We start from the raw sequence: 20492 nt of genomic DNA on the forward strand, positions 1-20492 counted from the left end.
CCTGTTTCATTTACCCTAACGTCGCAACTGAGCTTTCTCAAATTTCTTCAACGCCGCAAAAATTTGACTTCTACAGTTAGACATCCTCACTCGAAATATATCAATTTGAAAACTGCATGCATGCATGTTGTTCAAAATATTTTTCCATATTCATCTACATGATCAAAGTTTATGATTGGCTTGAAGTGCAATGAAAACAATACACTAAAAAATTGATAAATCTATCGAGTGAGAGGTATTGTTTCATTTAACCAAATTTGAAAACAAGTTCAACTCTGGTGATGTTGTGCAACATCGTAACTATTCCCCTGACAGTGAGTGAACAATGGAATGTTCGCCATGCTGCATGATTCTTTGGAAAGTGACATCGTCAAAAGAATTAGCCAAGTATAGCAAGATATATGATTATGCTCCCTCAGTTAACGTCTGATTAAATACATGATGACCATTGACTTGTTTTATTCATTTCAATGAAAATGACCAACACGGACACACAGATATATACATGGTCTTTAAAATAGTGGTTAGATGCGCATGCGCAGCTTTGTAAAATCTATTTCAATTTTCGAACTGTGGATTATATTTTTACTTTGGCAAATATGATCGCGATAAAATTGTTCGAGATTTAAATCGTAAAATATGTTTAAACTTTGGATATTCTCCACTCGTCGTCAGAAGCAGGTACATCTGATTTTGTGGCAAATGAAATGAACTAGCTTTCTGTCAATATACCCCATATTCTTTAAAAAGCCATCAAAAATATCTCTCTTTAAAGATATTTAAATTATCTTTTATTAAATTATTATTGTGACTGAGATAGTATGATCAATATAAACATATGTCTTCTTACAGCTCCTCATGGTGGTCACATGTGGAAATGGGTCCACCAGATGCCATTCTAGGAATCACTGAAGCTTATAAGAACTCCAACCCCAGCATAACAAATAATCATGTGTAGATGTATACACGTAAAAATCTTCAACTAAAAAAGTATATTTGATGGTTGAATGGACAAAATCTTTAGCAAACACAAATTTAGTAAAACGAAAATTTCTTCAATGCCATAACTCTTCAACGGTCATGTTTGCGTTTTTTTGAGTTCGTGAACGGCGTTTTCCAACATCTCCAAACAAAACTCACAAAATCATTGAGATGTTACAAATCCTATTATGTGAGGTAATGAAGACAATAGATGACTGTGTATAACAGTAGATGACTGTGTATGACAGTAGATGACTATGTATGACAATAGATTCCCGTGAAAAACAGTGAATGACTGTGTATAACAGTAGATGACTGTGTATGACAGTAGATGACTGTGTATAACAGTAGATGACTGTGTATAACAGTAGATGACGTAATATAACGTTAGGTGACGTAGTATGACGATTTTTACGTTTCATAAACATATTCTATATCTTGGAGCACGTAGAAAATGACATTATTACAAATCGTTGCTTTTATAAAGCAATATTTCAAGTTTACAGAATTCAGAGTCATTATAGAGTAATTAAGTGATATATCTAAAAATTAAACTAAGACTGTTGATACTTTTACGTGGGGACAAAAAGTTGCACTATTCATTTAAACGTAAAAATGCAAAGAAAAGACCAATAATTGTGATGATAACGTCCATACAAAGTGAAAATGACGATCCTCGTGTTGATGTTGTGGGTATTGCGGATATTGGTGTCGTATCCTTTTCTGTAACAAAAATATTCGAGATTTTATTGAACTTGAACTTGTCTCAACCAAAACATTTTAAACTAAAGAAATGCTTACCTTCCACATCATAAAGTGCCATCATTCCATGGACCATGTGACTATTCACGTGACAATGTAAAAACCATTTTCCAATACTATCAGGAATCATTTTTACCGTCATAAAAACTCCTGGAAAGAGATCAATAACATCTTCTCTGTGGTCAGCGGTCGTTCTCTGGCAACAATAAATACGAGATAATTTTATTTTGCTTCATTCAAGGGAATACCAATGAACGATAAACTTACTGCAAGGACTGTCTGACCATGAAAATGAACATTATGCATATCAACTTCTGTACCAAGACTCAACAAGTACCAGTTAACTTTCTCATTTTTAAACATTCTCAAACCTTTCAAATTCCCAAAAATTCGACCATTTATTGCGTTCATTTTATTACTTTCCATAAAATCTTCATCTTCCACATTAACCAACGAAGAATTTGCAAAATTTTTAATATTTTCACGTAAATACCAACTCAAGTTTTCATCGATCACACTGAAGTAAATAGGATACTCGCGGTCAACATTTTTTACACGAGAACCATCATTAGTTAGCGAACCCTGGATGATGGAAATAAGCGTTAGGTAAAATCTTTTCAATAATTAAATGTCATTCGCTGTATATATATTTTCTAACAACAATACCTGTTTACAAATAATCAACGGACCAACTAGTCCAGAATTTGTGTCTTTTGATGGATCAACGTTGCTGTAATATATCCATGTAAGACAATCATTATCATTTGAAGAAGGACCAGCTGTGTCAGGAACACTCCAGGTATAATTATAGATCTGTCCTGGTTTTACGATGTCGTCATCCTTTAACGTAGTATTATCCTCGTACAAGGCTCCTTCGTTCATCTTGCTACAAAAAGTTTAATCATTATCATCAATATCAACTTGAAGCAGAAAATCTCTAATTTTTAAATTATAGTTCTGAACTCCGGATTGGAAAAACATTATTTTACACTTACTCGTAAAAAACTCCATGAGGATGAACAGAATAATTTCTGCTAGCCATGTTTTTGAAAACAACTTTAATAGTTTCGCCTACTTCAGCACGAATCACAGGACCAAGAAAGCCAAGGTACTCGAAATGATTTGCTTTTATCGTGAACGATATGTCGGTATACTGTCGATAAAGTGCTTTCTTGTACACATGACCAATCCTGTTTGGTCCTCGTTTTGCATAAACCATTGCTTCCCTGGGTGGATAAGACAACACAAAAATCAAACCAAGAGAGCAAGCAAATTGATAAACAATCCAAACAGGACCAAACCTACTTGTCAGTATTAATATCTCTCCCTTTAATATTATTTTTTCCGTCTTGTGCATAATCCCAGTTTTCTTCAATGGCAGCTATGTAATATGTTCTGGTTTTCCTGGAGTTCGAGCGAACGTGATTCTCATTGTTACAATATTTGACACGATATTTGGCAACCATTCCAGCATCATGATGATCATTTGTACGACAGACTAAAGCCCATTCACCAACATTGTCAGGTTTCATAAACAATGTTTCAAATGTTCCTACATTAAAAATACACATTTCCTTCATGTACTGAGCAAATTTACTTCAAATGCAATTACAAAAGATAAGAATTATCTTACCAGGCACTAAATTAAGGCTGTCTTTTCTATTTTTGTTCGACAAGAACGTATGACCATGAAAATACGCTCCGTGTATATCGACTTCATTTCCCCAGCCAATAAGATGCCAAGATACACTATCATTAAAACACGTGTCAAGACCAGGTAGATTGGCGTACAAATATCCATTCACACCATGCATTAAATTATTTTCCTTCTCTGCGTCTGTAGAATAAATTAAGAAAAGCTAATAAATATACTGAGCGTCAACATGAAGACCTCGACAATCATGAAATATCTTACCATAGCTGAAAGTGTCAACAACGCTTGGGCTTATAAATTCTTTTACATTCTTCCTGATGTAATGCGCCTCGTTTTCATTTGAAACCATAAAAAACACCACAAATTCTTTATCCATATCTTTTTGTTCACCGCGGGCATCCAAAGAGCCTTTTTTGCATACAAGAAGCGGCCCAATCAAGCCTGGAGATAAATAAACTATTACAATCATATTGTAATAAACTCGAATGACTTTAAATGACTTATGATGGTCCAAACTCATAAAAGAAATTGTGATGACTTCACGTTACAGTTAAAAGATATTTGAAGTGATAAACACATAAAAATACCAGAATAAACGTCCTTGATAGGATCTACAGCTGAGTGATAAACCCAAGTTATACAAGTGGGATCGTTCTTCGTTGGTCCAACATGTTCAGGAATTGTCCATGTGTACACGTGAGTTTGATTGGGTCTTACTACGTCATCTTGCTTATGAATCCCGGATGTTCCATCATTATAGAGGGATCCTTCGTTTGATTTATTGTAAAACACACCATGAGGTTGTATGCTGAAGTTGTATGATGCCTTAAAATAATAATTATAACTCAAAGATTTTCATTAAAAATTATTGATTTATTACATGTAGTTTTACCTTATTTCGAAATGTAACAGATATTGTATCACCGACTTCCGCCCGAATTATCGGACCCAAGAACCCTAAATGTTTGTCTTTCATTTTCTTTCGATAAAACTGCTGTTTGTGTACTCAAAGAATAAAGATTTCCAGTATTTTCCACCGATGGCATCGTTAGATTTGTGAAAAAACTCACGACCTTTACTGTTAACAAGAGACTAAAGTCTTAAATAAATGATTGTGTAGATGCAGTACAGTCAAGCCAGTCTTTACCTGTTTTGATCTGTTAAATTCCCTCCATTAAATTTGTCTAACCCAGACGGTGCATAATCCCAGATAACCTCTTCAGCTGTAATGAAATATTTTCGTGTAACACCATCAAGATTTTTATTTTCAGTAAAAGACTTTTGAGGACAGTTAGAGACATTAAACAGAGCAGACATGCCCGCCGAATAATGATCATTCACTAAACAGTTTAATAGCCATATCCCAGGATTTGAAGCAGTCATATGAGCAGTACTTGACTTTGCAGGAAACATGGAACTAACGTCTTTACGGTGTCCATCTATCTGCATAGTCTGACCATGGAAAAATGCTTTATGAAAATGAAAGAATTGTCAGGATGGAAACATGTTATAGGATGGATTTCGCAGGGTATAAATGTTTAAATGTAAAACTTACCGGTGTGTATATCAACCTCAGTACCCATACCAAACATATGCCAATTGACTTTATCGCCATTGCACATATCAAGATTTGGTGTATTGCCGTAAAAATAACCGTTTATAGCGTGCATTTTATTACTTTCCTGAAAATCTGCATCTTCTTTGTTTGTATTGAATTGAGGACAATATTCCTTGATATTCTCATCTAACAACCAACTATGATTTTCATCCATGACTGTGAACATAATGACGAATTCGCGATCGATATCTTTATGTTTCTTGTTTATAAATGTTCCATTTTTACAAATCAACATTGCACCTGGAAATCACGAAACGACGAGAATTAGTCAACATTGATAAACATCCCCCCCCCCTCTCTCTCTCCAGCATATGTATGGTACTTACCTACAAGTCCAGTGTTTACATCATTCTGCGCATGTACATGCGAATGATAAGCCCACGTTAAACAATCTGAGTCAGCGTTTGTTGGTCCGTGTTCACGTTTTACATCCCAGTGATAGACATGTGTTGCATTAGGGGGAACACCATCATCACTTTTATCAACTCCTGATGTTTCATCCTGAAGAATAAATTAAAGTTTACATATTCATGACCGAATGACGTCATCATTGACATCGATGACGTAAAACATTACGTCATGAATACAAATATCATGTGTACCTCGTATAACGCTCCTTCCGAGCTCTTGGTGTAAAACACACCATGTGGATGAACTGTATAATTTCTTGTAGCTTTATTCACAAAGTTTACAACAATTTTATCGCCAACTTCGGCTCGAATTATCGGACCCAAAACACCAAGATATTTTGGATGTGGCTTTAATGATGAACATAAGTTGTCTTCACATTCACGATAAACAACTTTACGATAAGTTCTTCCAATTCTGTTCTTTGGGTCATTTTTAGTGAACACTGACGCTGATCTGTATTAAGACACTAAAGTGAGATTACTGTATAGGAAAGACCCCACACCAAGTTATCTTAGCGGATATTTGTAGAAACAACATTTGCAAGATATTATTTGACTACATTAATTGCTTTATATATTTTTGCATACAAATTACAAGAGTTTCAACGCGTCACAGTCAGTGGTTACACTCAAGCGCACACGCAAGTGGAACACGTGCAAAGTGCAATAGCCAATACTGAACAATGCGGAAGTTGTTAAATGCAGATTCACCATCTGGTGTTAAGTATTCCACAAAAACTTGTTTTAATTCATCAATCACACCATGCAGTTAATCACACAGCGTCCACATAGAAACCAAATAGTTTTGAAACGCAGATAAATTTTTATGGCTACAAAATTCTCCATCATGCCCATCCCAATATAATTATGTTTAAACATTCTAATGTGTTCGAGGATTTCTGTAAACAAAATGCATTGTGACGGCCCTTTCACCTTATTCTCCTTCCTTGTTAATAACAATAAGCAAAACGGTTGGTATATATTTTGTCTGCTTTCGCTTCCGTTTCAATCCACACAATGTTATTGCAGTACGTTGCATTGTATAGTTGAATTACAAGAAATATTTCAAATCGTTTAAAGAGAAAGTACATCCATGATATTGCAAGGTATCTTTATTAACATTCTTAAACTCCAACACAGAAACTATTTGGGTTTATTTGTAAAAAAATCATGTTCATAAAGTTTATCTTGCAGCAAGAAATGAATTGAAATATAAGATTTGTTAGCTTACTCGTCATCATCCAGTTGTTTACCATTCAACTTGTTTATTCCTGAAGGAGCATAGTCCCATTTTATTTCAACTGCAGCAATGTTGTATGTTCTAACCTCACAATGACTTTCTTGAAGAAAGAAAAGCAAAGTGATCAACAGTATTGTTTCCATAATTATCTCAACCGTTGTGTTCGCACTGATGTTGTCAGACCAAATAAAGGCGAGGTATAAATCAATCTGAGTATGAGCAAAGAAACATGACACGTGGAAAACCATATATGGTTATGGTAATGCTTCTACTTCCTGTATTTCATTTAATTTAAGTGCTGGCGAAGTCAAAATTTATAGACACTTTTTATCATAAATTGAGCTGATTAAATAATGAAACAAGTTTACACAAATGGTACATGTGGAAGTACAGTACTAGACAATAGAGTTTAAAAATATACATGAGGGCCACTCCATTGAGTTTTTGTGCTACAAATATTTATTACGTATATGACTACCGTAATGGCAGCCAATCAATTTGCTTTTTTGATCAATGGGAATGATGAAATGGCTAATTGCAACTAGTAATCTAATCAAATATATTGAGAATCTTACTCGAACTTCTTGCTTCGAAAATATCAAAATTTCTGCGTTATAACGCAAAATTTATCCAACATTGTGCAACCTTGATCTATGTTACGCAAACTTTCCAGCTGTAATCACAACATGCATTTAAGCACGTCGCCCTCACTTCACCCATCGCACCACACCACATATATTTCTTTAGGCGAATAACATTTGACCGTCCATGCGCAACATAATTTAGTTGTGTTTGAACATCTTAAAGTATGTGGGAAATTTTGCTTGAATGAAAATCATCTGTTATAACGCCTATCTCAACCTTGTGTTAAAAACAATAAGTCATTACAGCTTCTTATAGTTTTCCTATCCTTTTGAACGTCTACTTTCTCTATTTAACTTCAAATTTCAATTGACGCAATGTTATTGCAGTCCATTTTGTCCTAGGGAACAAACTCGAATGGGATTATAATCTCGTATACTTTCGTGCTTTCAAATATTGACGTAATAAAATAAATTTGTAGTAAAGAAATGGAAAAATTAAAGAATGGATCGATTGTGCTTTTCGTTTGGGCTGGAAACAATCCTCCTCAAGATTTAGAGGAAATAGTCTCTCAAATGAATGAAAGTGTTGGCACAAATGGGAAAATTCAATTAGAGCATATTGACAGATTAAAATTATGTATGTTTCAATTCCATATAAATACTGGCCGATTTTCCTATTATAAACTTTCAAAACTTTTATTATTTGATTTCAGCATCACACAAGGAATCTTTCTTTGACATTATTTACTCTGGACTAACATTTCCTTCAATATTTGTTCATGACTTGGATACACTTGCCGAAATGGCTCGAATCTTGAAGCCCTCTGGTTCTCTTATAATTCGTCAACCAATTGGTACTAATTGTTTTCTTTGACGACATAATCATGGGTAAAAGTCTCCCTTTGTTGTTGAAAATTGTCTTATTGGTTGTAGGAATTGCAAATACTTTAATAACAGATGAAAAGTTGAAGTCATTGATAGTGATGTCTGGTTTCATCAACGTCTCCAAAGTATGCTTCATGTTTCACTTATTTTGACCTTAAATCATCTCCTCACAGTAGTTTCTTATAAAAACAGAGCAATCTTGTGCCATTGTCTCAAGAGAAGATGAATACTCTACAAACTGTTTTAATGACAGAAAATAAAGTAGACTTAATTGAGGTAAAATTCTTGCTTTCTTCATTAAAATCGATGGAATATTACTGGAAATTATTTTCTTTGTTTTTAGATAATTTGTGAGAAACCATCTTTCAATGTTGGCTCAACCTCTCAGCTTAAACTTTCCTTTGGCCAGAAAAAAGGTAAAATATTTCATTCTCCCATTTAATTCAAAATAATGCATGATTGAAGATAACAAAGCTCTCATTTAGAAATTTCTGAAGATGTTGCTAAGGTTTGGACGTTATCTGCTCAAGACATAAATGATGATGATGTGGTTAGTATACTTCATGTTAAGATGAAAGTAATTACATAATCAATGTAGTTTCATTACCAGTTTCCATGACATCTTTCAGGATCTCATTGATTCTGATGAACTTTTGGATGAGATTGATTTCAAGAAACCAGATCCATCGACACTAAAAAGTAGGTACCCCTAGTGGTAAATTGCCATTATCCCTTAATGTACTGTAACATTTCGATGGTTCTTTGTGTTAAGAAGTAAATTGTTGTTTTTATTTTAGATAACTGTGGCCCTAAATCTGGAAAGAAAAAAGCCTGCAAAAACTGGTGAATATTATGATGTTCTGCTTAAAAATAAAGATGAGTACTCAGTAGAAAAACATCAAAGTTTAATTGATTTTTCATCATTTTCAGTTCATGTGGACTTGCAGAAGAACTTGCTAAAGGTGTTGAAAATGCTCTACCTAAGTCTGCATGTGGCAGCGTAAGTAGTCAGTTTTTTATAAATGTTTGACACTTTCAATACTGAAAATCACTGTTGTATACTATATTATTGTCCTTAATTAGTGTTACTTGGGAGATGCCTTCCGTTGCGCAAGTTGCCCTTATCTTGGTATGCCAGCGTTTAAACCTGGAGAAAAAATATCATTAAGTGATAGACAACTAAAGCCAGATATATGATTTGCATTTTATAAACTTTATGGCTTAAGAGTTGCACTATTGATGAACTTACTTTATTATTGAATTTATTGGGAAGGGTGGAAACTTTGAACTGACATTCAGACATAAAATGTAGTTCTTTGTTGCTTATGTATTAAAATAAAAGTTCTGTTTTTAATAAACATGTCATTTTTCATTCCTATAGTGGTAAAGTTTTCTGTTAAGGATCTCTACCTTTCAATAAAAAAAAAGGATTGTCAACTAATGATAGCCTGGACATTTTTCTTAAGAGTAAATTGATTTGTCTCATTTATAGATTAATAAACTTTCTAGGAAGATAATTCATCTTATGACTGGTAGAATTACTCTCAGTTGTTGCTACTTTGATTTTGAATGGTATCGGTTGAGTGGTAAAGAAAATGTTTATCATAACCACAATGTAAGACCAAAAATTGGTTGCAAATATGAATGCAAGTTTCAAAGTAGGCATTGATAAATTTATATGGAGAAAATTTTTAATGAAAACTTGGTTGATGATGAGTCACACAATAAAATGGTATAGATGATAGATGACACTAATTGAGTTAAATGCTGTCATTGATGATAATTCACAATGTAAACTGAGATGTTTAGAATGAAATCAAAAAGGGAATAATTTGTATGTTTTGAAAGGAACAATATGTAAACTACAGTGACCACATGCACAACATTCACAGAGTTCAACAATGATGTCATAAAATGAAACCTAATATAAATCCTAACACGGTTTTTTTATACCCACATGAAAAATATGTGATATGGACGAGATTTGAACTGAGATTAGAATGATACCAATGACCCTATATTGAACTTTTCTTTGCAACTTTGAACGTCACATTATTTTCATGTGTCACTGGGACTTTATCTTGATCACTGATGATTAATAGTGTAATTAGACATAGCTGTACGCGTTGGTCACCGAAAAGCATTTAAGAAATGGGTACATCGTCCAGCAGAGATGCCGCGCTTGAACAGGCTTCGGAAAGATTAGAAGAAGCCCAGTTGAGGAAAGTTGAACAATTGTTTGAAAAATTGTCCACAAGTGATGCTCTGGACAGACAGAAATTTAAGGTAAAGATGTCAGTAACTAGAAATTAAACAGTGCTTGAAAAATGTTTTAAATTTCAATGTATTTTGTCCATATTTAAAGGATCATTTTTCAAACTACTTCCCGGAGAATTTCACCGATCGTATTTTTAATGGAATGTCCAATTTCCAATCAGGAAAACTTGTTGAGAGTGTTGTGGTAAAGAAGCGCGACTTTATCATGTATGCTTCGTGTGTTCTGAAAGGTTTCGTCAACGAAAAAGCTGAGGTCTTTCATAAACTCTCATTGTTAAACAATGAACAAACTTTACGCTCATTAAGAGAAATGTGTAACATATTTCTTAAAGCATATATCAATGCAATAAAAGAATCAAGTTTAGGAGATCCTTACATGAATGCAGGCTTCAATGAAGAAGGAAACCTACGATTTGTTGTCAAGTTGACAGACTCTATTCCTCCAGAAAAACAAAATCAGTTCACTACAGATGATTTGGAATCATGGTTACGTAAGGAAGTTTTAGTGATGCGGATATTTGAAGAGGTTTTCAAAGCTTGTTTTCTTGGAGCTGAAAGTGTTTTAAATATCCGTAAACATGGAAGTATTGTCAGGTTTGTAGCGACTGAATGTGAATGAATTACTAGATCAAAGGTGGAATTGTTATTTCTATTGTATTAGATTATCTACTGTGATTTAAATTTATGGATCATTTGGGATTGGATACATCATACAAATCATTATTCATGAATTCATTTTTCCTAGATCAGACACACTTTTACCCCATCAGTTGAAATACAATGGACATCATGAGATCAACACCATTATTGACATTCCTTCAATGCTCATCTTAAACCATGCAGTTCCCCAAGATTGTCGTCAGAACTGGCGGCTACTGTTTGCAACATCCTGTCATGGCAAAAGCTTTACAACATTTCTTCATCGCATCGTTTATCAAGGTGCAACAATTTTGATTGTAAAAGACACTGGTGGTTACATATTTGGAGGATTTGCATCCACTAGTTGGAAGGTTAAGTCATCATTTAAAGGTAAATATTGTTTACAAACTTGTTATATGTTATAGACTTGTGAACATTTATTGCACCTCAATGATCTTTATAGGTGATGAACATTGTTTTCTATTTCAATTGAAGCCAACAATGGCGATTTATTTACCAACTAATTTTAATGAAAATTATATGTACCTTAATGTTGGGATGAAGACATTGCCCAATGGTTTGGTAAGAAAACATCATTTTATGCACTCTGCATTGTTATTTGGTAAGGAAAGTTTGTTAAATAAATAATTACCTTGAAATTAATGTTTCTTAGGGTATGGGAGGGCAACTTGAATATTTTGGCTTTTGGTTGGATTCGGAATTTGGACCAGGTCACAGCATGGCTCGTCCCAAGTCAACAACTTATGGCAATCCACAGTTATCATCATCAGAGAAATTTGAAGTTGAAGAAATTGAAGTATGGGGTGTTGGAACACCTCCAGAACAAGAGGTAAAGCACTAGATATAGGATGCATTACAATATGAAATGAATAAGAAGGATAATTGTGTACTTAAAGGTGATAAAATATGAAATGATTAAGAAGGATGATTATATATTTAAAGGAACGCGAAAGAAGTGTTTTGGACCGGGAAACAGATGCACAAGCTATTTTGGATTTGATTGGAAAGGAAAGACAAAGTGAAGGATTTCGAGAACCAGAAAGTGAAGATTAATGAATTAGACATCCACACAAAAAAATGCTTTCTTTCATAGTCTTAAAATACTAAATAAGTATTTAATTTGGTTTGAATTTATTTATAATGTAATGTGAATGAAGGTAGCTATGCATATGGGCATCATTAAAGTAATTTGTCTAATACTCTTTCCTTCAACATAATCCACCTTCAAATTCATCTTCATCACCTAGTGATGACTTAACCTTTTCATCTCCTGTTTGTTCATTTGTTTGAAGAGCAATTGCTGACTCTTGTTCCATCAACTTACTTGCATTTAAATCACTTTTTAGTGACATATCTTTCATGGACTGTCTTGCACTCTCTTCACTTCCTAAAGGATTTACATTATCATCAATGATCCCTTGTTCTTCATAGGTTTGATTTGTTGATTCAGTTTTATCATATTCCTGTAAACCCTCTGCACTCTCTTTGCTTCCTAAAGGATCTACATTATCATCAATGATTCCTTGCACTCCAGAGGATTGGTTTGATGATTCAATTGTATCATGTTCTTTTGAGTCCTTAGCACTCTCTTCACTTCCTAAAGGATTCTCATCATCATCACAGATGAGTTGCTCTCCTGGAGGATTGTTCCTGGAGAGAAATCTTATTTCTTTCTCTTGTCCCCTAATATTAAATTCTTCTGAAGGTTTTAGATCTCTTGCCAATTTACTCAACTAAAATATGACAGTACATTAAAATTTCTTTCTTGTTAACACAATTCTTTGTACTTGAAACATTTCTCAATGATATTAAACCATTTCAGTGTTTCTCACCTCATTATCAAGATTACGAATAACAGGTTTTCTGACAATAGTTTTTAATTTTTCTTCATCATTCTCATCATAAGCATTTAAAAGTTCCTCCATTACTTCAGCTTCATCTGATGAACCAAAACCATGCACCCTGAAAGAAAAGCCATCGCAAATCATAAAGGACACCAGGGAACTTTTATGGATGATTTTTTTCACAATAAACTAAACTTACTCAAAGGCATCTTTGAAACACTTATCTGCAGAAACATAATCACCTTCGGACAAATAGACAACAGTAAGACCCAGCAATACCTGTTGAATATGACGTATAAAATTTACCAAAGTGGAAACATTGAACATCCTCCAAATATTTCATCATTTATAACCTTAAACTGCATTCCTGTGTTTCCAATCCTTTCATAAAGTTCAAATTGTTTATTGAGTGATTTAACAGCTTCTTCGTACCTAGCATAAAAGATAATCTATAATATTTGTTGTTTTATTCATCATTTTCATGGCTCCACAATACCAACTTTTGCAACTTTAATAAAAGCTGTGTGCGTTTGGAATATGGTTCTGCAGCCTCTCTCAATTTGTCATCCATCTAAATTTACAAATCCAATATTTTGTTCTTACCATGATTTTATAAATAAAACAAAAAAATAATGCTGCATTACCTCACACATTTCTCCAGCAGATTGATAAAGTTCAATAGCTTTGTTGATGTTGCTTCCCTCGCATATTCTACACAAGAAATAATGACTTCAAAAATATACCAATATCTATCCTGTTGGAAACAACTTTTAAACTACTTTGCAGCTTTTTTCAGAACCAGAGAAGCAGTATCAGGAGTTCCACTTTCATAAAATAATGCTCCAGCTCGTTGTAAAAGATCAGCTGCATAATCCACTCTCTTCATTTCCTTCATCATTACACCAGCTTGTTCAAGGGCTCTATTTAACATATGGACATAGAGTCAAACAAAAATGACCTTTTCCATAGAAGTATTCACATAAATTATACATACTTGCCTGCGTGAAATAATCTTCAAAAAAGTTAAGAAAAATGTGTCTATTATAGATTACATTAAGTTAGAGAGAGAAGAAAGCTGGGATATAGCTAGCTTTGTGTTAAAAGATACGAATGGTTCTGTTGATGAGCATCAGCAGCTTTACAAAATGCATCCTTAGCTTGATCATAGGCTTTGGCAACTTTGAATGCCGTTCCTAGACAGAAATATTAAATACTTCATTAATTATCATATCTATGTGATATAACGATATAATCATAGAACTTTGCAAAAGATTTTAATCTTCCATCACATTTCACGTTTGGAAACACTCGAATCCTTTATAGATTATTATAATCATTCTATATATTAAAAGTTCTTTGCTTCAAACAGTATGATTGTTCTACCAGCTTTCATAAATTTATCGGCTGCATTGTCTAAGTCGGGTTTCCATTTCAACCAGTTCGTACGAAGACTTAAAGTAAAAAAAAAATTCTATCAATGGAAATTGACCACAAAAATTATGCAAGAATAAGACAACATTAGAGACATATGATAACTACATAAACACACCATTTATCAGCTTCCTTGAGAAGCGACAATCCTTCTGCTTTCTTCTTTTCACTCAAGGAATTCGCCATCTTGCAGATGATCTCTTAGACGTAGAATTAACTGGAGTTGGAATTTGTGGAAGACTTGAAGGTAAGAAAATGAACGCGGTTAATGTGAGTCAAAAATGAAGAATTTTTAACACACATACATTACTGCTTTCATTAAAAATGTGCAAAAAAATAAAATAATACTGTTATCTTGACTAATCTTCCTCTTAGAGACAGGCATTATAAAAATACCTAAGTAAAGACTCTCTAGAAAATAGACGTTTTCATTGTGGAAATCCACTACTATTCACGCTTTAAACACATGGAGCACAGAAAGTTCATGCCAGAAGTTTTGAAAATCTCTAAAGCAATCTTTTCACATCGTTGATGGAACCATTCCTTACATCCTCCACATTGAGCCATTAAATCACTTTCACTCTTTGGTTTCTCATAAGGCATACGACAACTACAGAACAACTCAACGGTATAAAACTTTCTCTTCGATAATACAAGATCGCTACTAGCCCCAGGCTTCATCTCAGGAAACGGACTCATCTTTTTGAGCTTCAGACACTCAACAAGATGAGGGCGCATTTTAGAAACGTCGAAACGTAGTTTGCTTGGATCCATACCAAAGGCTAATGCTGTTGCAAATGCGATGGCAAATACGCCACAGTCGACATGCGTTATTTGTTGTTGAACTGATTTCATTATAATCTTCATTTCAGAGCTTTGTATGCACATGAAAGAAGCAAGTTGTTGCTTCGTAAACTTTGCTATGAAACCAAGATTCATGCTGTCATACATGTTCACAGCTGAAGGATCTTTGCTCACATCGTTAACACACACGTTTGCTGTACAAACCCAATGCAATCCGCCATCATGTAAAATTTGAATGAAATCGCCGCTCACGGGCAAGAACGCTTGTACAGAACCACGAGCAACGGTTTGAAAACCTTTCAAATTAGGAAACATTTCATGAAGGATACTTTGGGCAAGATTTATTGAGTCGGTCGTCACCATTTCATTCCGTTGAACCAATCTTGCTTCGTGTTTTGGTAAAGAAGTAGGTGTCTTCACTTCAATAACAGTGACGTCATCAACCTTCTTTTGATCTATAATGTAACCTTCTTGTGAACTACCACAGTTATTAACATCCTTTGATTGCTGTTGATCAACAGTGTTTCCATCTCCTGAAGCTGAGCCATCAGGATTAGAATCAGCAGACTCGCGGTAACAATCTATATTTAAGATTGCCATGTGATTCATCTCCTCTAGGACCTGCTCCTCTATCGTCTCGTTACCGTTGTACGATATCGTTGCATTCTCGGCAGGTTTCGACACTTTACGCTGCGGTTCGTCAACATTGCCTTCGCCATCTTTCAAGGAACGTTTGCTTTTCTTTCCGTTATTTTTCGGTTTTTCCTCCAACTTTACTTGCTGTGACTCAACAAGTTCCGGGTCTAACACATGTTCATCATCCACAAATGACAATTTCAAGTCCGTGTAAACCTGATCTAAGGAGGCATGTAAACGGTTGATGACGTCATCATCAGAGAGACTGTAGGTCAAGTTGTTGATTTCGTTAAGGAGATCCCGACATATGCTGGCCTTGCTTCGTGAGTTAAACTTTGGGATTGTTAGATCATGAAATTGACTTGAGTCAAGAACACTGACCGAGCCTAAAATATATAACAAATATTGAATAAGAGAAGATAGCTAAAAAACAACATCCACGATCTCAAAGAGTACATATACCTTCATTAGTATCACATGTTGAAGCATTTACTTGTCCATCACTCTGTTCTTCTTCTTGTTCTTCTTTGAAGGATTTTGGATTAACAAACTCGTCTAGGGTCAAATAAGGAGAACAACGATAAGAAACGGGGAATTTTGACCAACTCCAATCTTTGATATCACGCATTATGGCAACGAAATGTTTGCAAGGTAACATTGTTGTACACCAATCTTCACATTCACAATGAGGATATTTTTCATCGTTACCGAACTCAACCTATAAATTATATAAAAAATATTTAGTTTCCTCTTTAATTTGTTCATTGCTGCAGTTTACGAAAATGCTCTCGTACTTTGAATTCAACATCAGAACGCCGGCAGTTCACCAAGAATTCGCCTTCCTTGAAGCTATCCACAATGATGTCATCACATGATATATCATAAGATGACGTAATTCGTTCACTGATGTGATCAATAATCCAACGAGGTCGGTTGCGAAATACATCCGGGATATTCGTGTATTTACTTGAAGTGGCAGTCAAAATGTCCGCATTCAATTCGTAATAACTACAAAAATGCACAGAACAATAAGTATGACGTAAAAATAAAAATCACGTGACTTCAACATGAACAAGAACGTGCAGATAGCTTGGTAACTAGCACATCACGTGACTTCAACATGAACAAGAACGTGCAGATAGCTTGGTAACTAACACATCACGTGACTTCAACATGAACAAGAACGTGCAGATAGCTTGGTAACTAACACGTCACGTGACTTCAACATGAACAAGAACATAACGTGGCGTGATAATTAACACATCACGTGACTTCAACGTGAACAAGAACATAACGTAGCGTGATAACTAACACATCGCATGACTTCAACATAACAATGGAACATAAAGATGGCGTGATTACTTACACATCACGATAACGTGAAAGATGTTCATCAACAAGAAATTTGATATTCTCTGATAGAGAGTTAGTCATACAACCAATGAGATGTTCGTGCATAAAGTATTTTCTTTGCGATTCCAACGTATTATTGGTGGTGAGAACGCTGGTGTAGCTGTCGACTTTGAAACACCAAACCCAATGCTATAATATTGCATTAAAATACCGTTAAATGACCCATGTTTTGTTGCCCACCTCACAAAATCTTTTATTTCTCTCAATGAGAATACGTATTTATACGCAATAAGATTGAGCATGTTAACGTATATATAGCTTGCTAGACACAACAAAAATCTCTCCTTTACCTCCTTTACAGCAAGCCAATTGTTTTGAAACCATATTCGAAATGGTTTACCAAAATTGTCATTCCATGTCTCACTTTTCTGGAGGTCATTTAGTCGTTTATCAAACTCTTCGGATGATGGTGATTTTGCAATACGATACATGTGATTGAGTAGTGCTTCTTTGTAAGGTATCATGTGATTGGTCGTTTGTGATAACCACATTTCCCATGAATGAACACGATAGAAATCACCAATGAAAACTTTACAATCTATGAAAAATAAAATAATATTGAATACATGTTTTAGATGAACAAATAAACAACACATTGGCTACGACCAACGTAGACATTTTTAACATTCAAATTAAACTTTTCGATTAAACTAGTTAACGATTCCTCTACATGTTTATAGATGTATATAATACAGGTTAATAGATTTCTCAGAAGAACTGTTGGTGTTGATGTTAACTGACGTTTTGTCAAACTTATCACAAGTTTGTTGAAACGTCAGTCAACATCAACAGCAACAGTCCTTCTCAGGAATCCACTAAACTGGACGATCAACGTCTACAAACATGTAACGATACTCCCAGTTTCAAACTATTCGCTTTATCACTTTATATCAAGCAAAGAATGACAACACTACCATGGAATGCAGTTTGAACAGCAGCAATATCTTCACTATCATTATCAACCATAAAAAGCTTTGGTTTCCAGTCAACATTCCATAATTTTATCATCTCCAACGCCTCCGCTATGGACGTCCTATTCTCATCTTGTTGTAGAAACATTGCAACAACTTGATAGTCAACATTTGTTTTCACCATTATAAAGTATAATGGTAATGAATATTTAACCATTCTATACACGGGATCAAGAAAACAAACATGGTTGCCATAGCGTTGTAACAAATGCCGTTGAAATGACGTTTGATGGACAAAGATGAATGATTGTTGGGAATATTTCTGACGAATTTTGATAAAATCTTCGTGTTCTTCCTCAACAGAAATACCAGACAATGCATGGATGCACATCTCATTAATATTTTCACAAGGTCGACAATATAGTCTGTCTTCAGGATTTTTTTCTACAAAGTAAAGCATTTACAACTGAGATGATATTAAATAAAAATTGCAAATAATACAGTTTCATACCCTGTTGTTCTCCAATAAACTCAATGATACTGTCCACATCCTTAATAATCTCTAAACGTCTCCTGATTAATGCATGGTACATCTTATTCCTTATTACACCAAGTGTAGGATAGTAACGACGATTGCTGTGGTATGGTTTCCACAACTCTGGACATAACTCCATGTTGACAAACACTTCCAACTGACGTTGAACCTCTTTGACACAAGTCAATCCTTCTTTCACTAAATCAACAATCTTTCCTGATACTTTATTATGTAATCTTTCAGAGTTTGTTTCACTTTCCTGATCAAAGCATTTAAAATACATGAATATAAAATTATCAAACAACTACATAAAGTTTATATGCACAAAGGGAAAATTAAAGAGAGATGAGAAGGAGATGGAAGGAAATACAAAGAGAAGAAATAGGATGAAAAAATGAAAGAGTGGAAAAGAAAGAAAGCATGATAATGAAGTTACACTAACCTCTCCTACAACATGACCAACATGGGACTCATTACTTGGAAAGCTAAGATATATTCTTCGCTCAATTTTATCCAAATCAATTTTTCCTTCCTTCATGTTAGTTTTCAACGTATGGGACATAGTTTTTTTCATGTATTGTGTAGTTTGGGCAATCTGAACAAAAATTCAGTTATGTCAGTATGCAATTTATTGATGCCCTGTCACAATAAACACAAAAATACCTTGTATTCTGGAAACAAGACAACATCATTAAAAGCAATCAGTGCTGGGCAATTTATTTTCTTTCCAGGTGCTACAATATTTCTTTTCTTCTTCTCATTCATCTAAAAATACACATAAAATTGCATAAGTCTCCAAAAATCTCAAGTTCACTACCCAAATTTTCAACCTCAACACGTTTCTGTTCGGCTCGTTTCTTCATAGCAACACTGCGATCTTTACCATGATGACAATCAAAAATCTTTTTTCCCATAAGCATGAATGGGACACCAGGCTCAATTTTTTCCTTCACATTAAAATCCAAAGAGATTCATCCCAGTAAACTTTCTTTGGTTTACTTTCTAATGCTGCAAATCAACAATACAATATATAAATAACTTTTTTTTAGGTTTAAATTTTAAACACTTCTTTCATCATAAAATATATTGTTTTCTACATCTAGCCATGAAAAGATAAGGTTTTCATAATTGAACCATGTCTAATAAACAGACAAGGGTTGAAAGCGACGCTAGTATTATCATTACAAGATACAAGCATAACATATTTTTACTTTTCAAATAAAGAAGTTTATTAATAAAGTTCACATCGTGGTAACATATTTATTTTCAATCACTGAGATGTCGTTAGGGGGACCTTCTTTTGAAGGATCTCAAACACTTTATACTAAAATTGACTTTTAAACAACGACTCAACAAGAATCGACTGAAAATAAAAAATCCTCCACCTAATATAATGAGGGGCATGAACTTAAATAACAATGACAAATACTGAAATATCAGAAATATTTATATGGAAATAAGAGAAAGAAACAAGGAAGATTCAAAGAGGAAATAGTTCATCACAAAGCTATCTTCACTCGAACACATACCCGAGTGGCCGAAATCCTTTGGACTTCGCCACACGCAAAATCGGCTTTTTGTATTCGTTTCAAAGCGATTCATGACTTCGTCTGCCTCTTGTAAAGTTTTAACGTACTTGGGATATAACCCACTAGCTATTGGTGTTGGTTTATGAACATTCTCAATGGAAATCTCTGGTTTCTCATCAGGCAGTTCACTTTGCTGAACATCTGTTGTTACTTCAGACTCCGCCATTTTGGCTTATGTTTTACAGTGTAAGTGTAGCGTGGTATACGGCTTTATCCCCGGCCCCTCGGTCCTTGAGAACTCTGCGAAAACTGTTATTG

At 34.4% G+C, this 20492-nt stretch overlaps 5 protein-coding genes across 5 annotated transcripts; 2 read left to right on the forward strand and 3 right to left on the reverse strand.

Moving 5' to 3' along the window:
- Positions 1-1373: 1373 nt before the first annotated feature.
- On the reverse strand, positions 1374-6885 carry LOC124436513 (hephaestin-like protein). The gene is given in 16 exon segments (XM_046986441.1): positions 1374-1704; positions 1783-1939; positions 2011-2325; positions 2410-2629; positions 2739-2969; positions 3049-3295; positions 3377-3580; positions 3659-3838; positions 3985-4222; positions 4290-4384; positions 4387-4475; positions 4545-4866; positions 4953-5255; positions 5342-5516; positions 5618-5879; positions 6657-6885. Coding segments are annotated over 16 exon segments (3318 nt in total). The 5' UTR covers positions 6809-6885; the 3' UTR covers positions 1374-1576.
- Positions 6886-7679: 794 nt separating this feature from the next.
- On the forward strand, positions 7680-9492 carry LOC124437274 (anamorsin homolog). The gene is made up of 10 exons (XM_046987268.1): positions 7680-7886; positions 7963-8103; positions 8183-8259; positions 8327-8410; positions 8478-8550; positions 8620-8684; positions 8764-8833; positions 8932-8977; positions 9065-9134; positions 9218-9492. Exons 1-10 carry the CDS (start codon positions 7736-7738, stop codon positions 9329-9331), a joined length of 891 nt encoding a protein of 296 aa, XP_046843224.1. The 5' UTR covers positions 7680-7735; the 3' UTR covers positions 9332-9492.
- A 513-nt stretch (positions 9493-10005) lies between these two features.
- LOC124437023 (MTOR-associated protein MEAK7-like) lies at positions 10006-12288 on the forward strand. The gene is made up of 6 exons (XM_046987034.1): positions 10006-10420; positions 10500-11005; positions 11157-11440; positions 11514-11632; positions 11724-11900; positions 12014-12288. Exons 1-6 carry the CDS (start codon positions 10286-10288, stop codon positions 12122-12124), a joined length of 1332 nt encoding a protein of 443 aa, XP_046842990.1. The 5' UTR covers positions 10006-10285; the 3' UTR covers positions 12125-12288.
- On the reverse strand, positions 12153-14553 carry LOC124437022 (gamma-soluble NSF attachment protein-like). The gene is made up of 11 exons (XM_046987032.1): positions 14465-14553; positions 14299-14366; positions 14024-14108; positions 13910-13927; positions 13695-13835; positions 13560-13626; positions 13416-13486; positions 13269-13347; positions 13115-13194; positions 12904-13033; positions 12153-12804 (listed from the first exon to the last, which is right to left on the reverse strand). Exons 1-11 carry the CDS (start codon positions 14530-14532, stop codon positions 12280-12282), a joined length of 1332 nt encoding a protein of 443 aa, XP_046842988.1. The 5' UTR covers positions 14533-14553; the 3' UTR covers positions 12153-12279.
- An 82-nt stretch (positions 14554-14635) lies between these two features.
- Positions 14636-20411, reverse strand: LOC124437015. Its single transcript, XM_046987023.1, has 11 exons — positions 20175-20411; positions 19476-19653; positions 19309-19410; positions 19088-19240; positions 18622-18904; positions 18114-18554; positions 17490-17737; positions 17153-17328; positions 16581-16794; positions 16249-16504; positions 14636-16172 (listed from the first exon to the last, which is right to left on the reverse strand). Exons 2-11 carry the CDS (start codon positions 19563-19565, stop codon positions 14794-14796), a joined length of 3342 nt encoding a protein of 1113 aa, XP_046842979.1. The 5' UTR covers positions 19566-19653; positions 20175-20411; the 3' UTR covers positions 14636-14793.
- Between the last annotated feature and the right edge of the window lie 81 nt (positions 20412-20492).

This window comes from Xenia sp. Carnegie-2017, unplaced genomic scaffold (genome assembly GCF_021976095.1).
Source record: "Xenia sp. Carnegie-2017 unplaced genomic scaffold, XeniaSp_v1 HiC_scaffold_16, whole genome shotgun sequence".
Taxonomy (NCBI): Eukaryota; Metazoa; Cnidaria; class Anthozoa; order Malacalcyonacea; family Xeniidae; genus Xenia; species Xenia sp. Carnegie-2017.

What these genes read in the sequence shown, in the direction of transcription:
- LOC124437274 (XM_046987268.1), top strand. Translation starts at nt 7,736, where the DNA reads ATGGAAAAATTAAAGAATGGATCGATTGTGCTTTTCGTTTGGGCTGGA. An exon ending in TATAATTCGTCAACCAATTG is followed by an intron (nt 8,104 to 8,182) that starts GTACTAATTGTT and finishes TATTGGTTGTAG; the next exon opens with GAATTGCAAATACTTTAATA. An exon ending in AGATCCATCGACACTAAAAA is followed by an intron (nt 8,834 to 8,931) that starts GTAGGTACCCCT and finishes TTTTTATTTTAG; the next exon opens with ATAACTGTGGCCCTAAATCT.
- LOC124437023 (XM_046987034.1), top strand. Translation starts at nt 10,286, where the DNA reads ATGGGTACATCGTCCAGCAGAGATGCCGCGCTTGAACAGGCTTCGGAA. An exon ending in GGTTAAGTCATCATTTAAAG is followed by an intron (nt 11,441 to 11,513) that starts GTAAATATTGTT and finishes TGATCTTTATAG; the next exon opens with GTGATGAACATTGTTTTCTA. An exon ending in GAACACCTCCAGAACAAGAG is followed by an intron (nt 11,901 to 12,013) that starts GTAAAGCACTAG and finishes ATATATTTAAAG; the next exon opens with GAACGCGAAAGAAGTGTTTT.
- LOC124437022 (XM_046987032.1), bottom strand. Translation starts at nt 14,532, where the DNA reads ATGGCGAATTCCTTGAGTGAAAAGAAGAAAGCAGAAGGATTGTCGCTT. An exon ending in CTGCTGGAGAAATGTGTGAG is followed by an intron (nt 13,487 to 13,559) that starts GTAATGCAGCAT and finishes TTGTAAATTTAG; the next exon opens with ATGGATGACAAATTGAGAGA. An exon ending in TGTTTCAAAGATGCCTTTGA is followed by an intron (nt 13,034 to 13,114) that starts GTAAGTTTAGTT and finishes CTTTTCTTTCAG; the next exon opens with GGTGCATGGTTTTGGTTCAT.
- LOC124437015 (XM_046987023.1), bottom strand. Translation starts at nt 19,565, where the DNA reads ATGCTTATGGGAAAAAAGATTTTTGATTGTCATCATGGTAAAGATCGC. An exon ending in ATTGGCTTGCTGTAAAGGAG is followed by an intron (nt 17,329 to 17,489) that starts GTAAAGGAGAGA and finishes GCAATATTATAG; the next exon opens with CATTGGGTTTGGTGTTTCAA. An exon ending in AACATGTGATACTAATGAAG is followed by an intron (nt 16,173 to 16,248) that starts GTATATGTACTC and finishes TATATATTTTAG; the next exon opens with GCTCGGTCAGTGTTCTTGAC.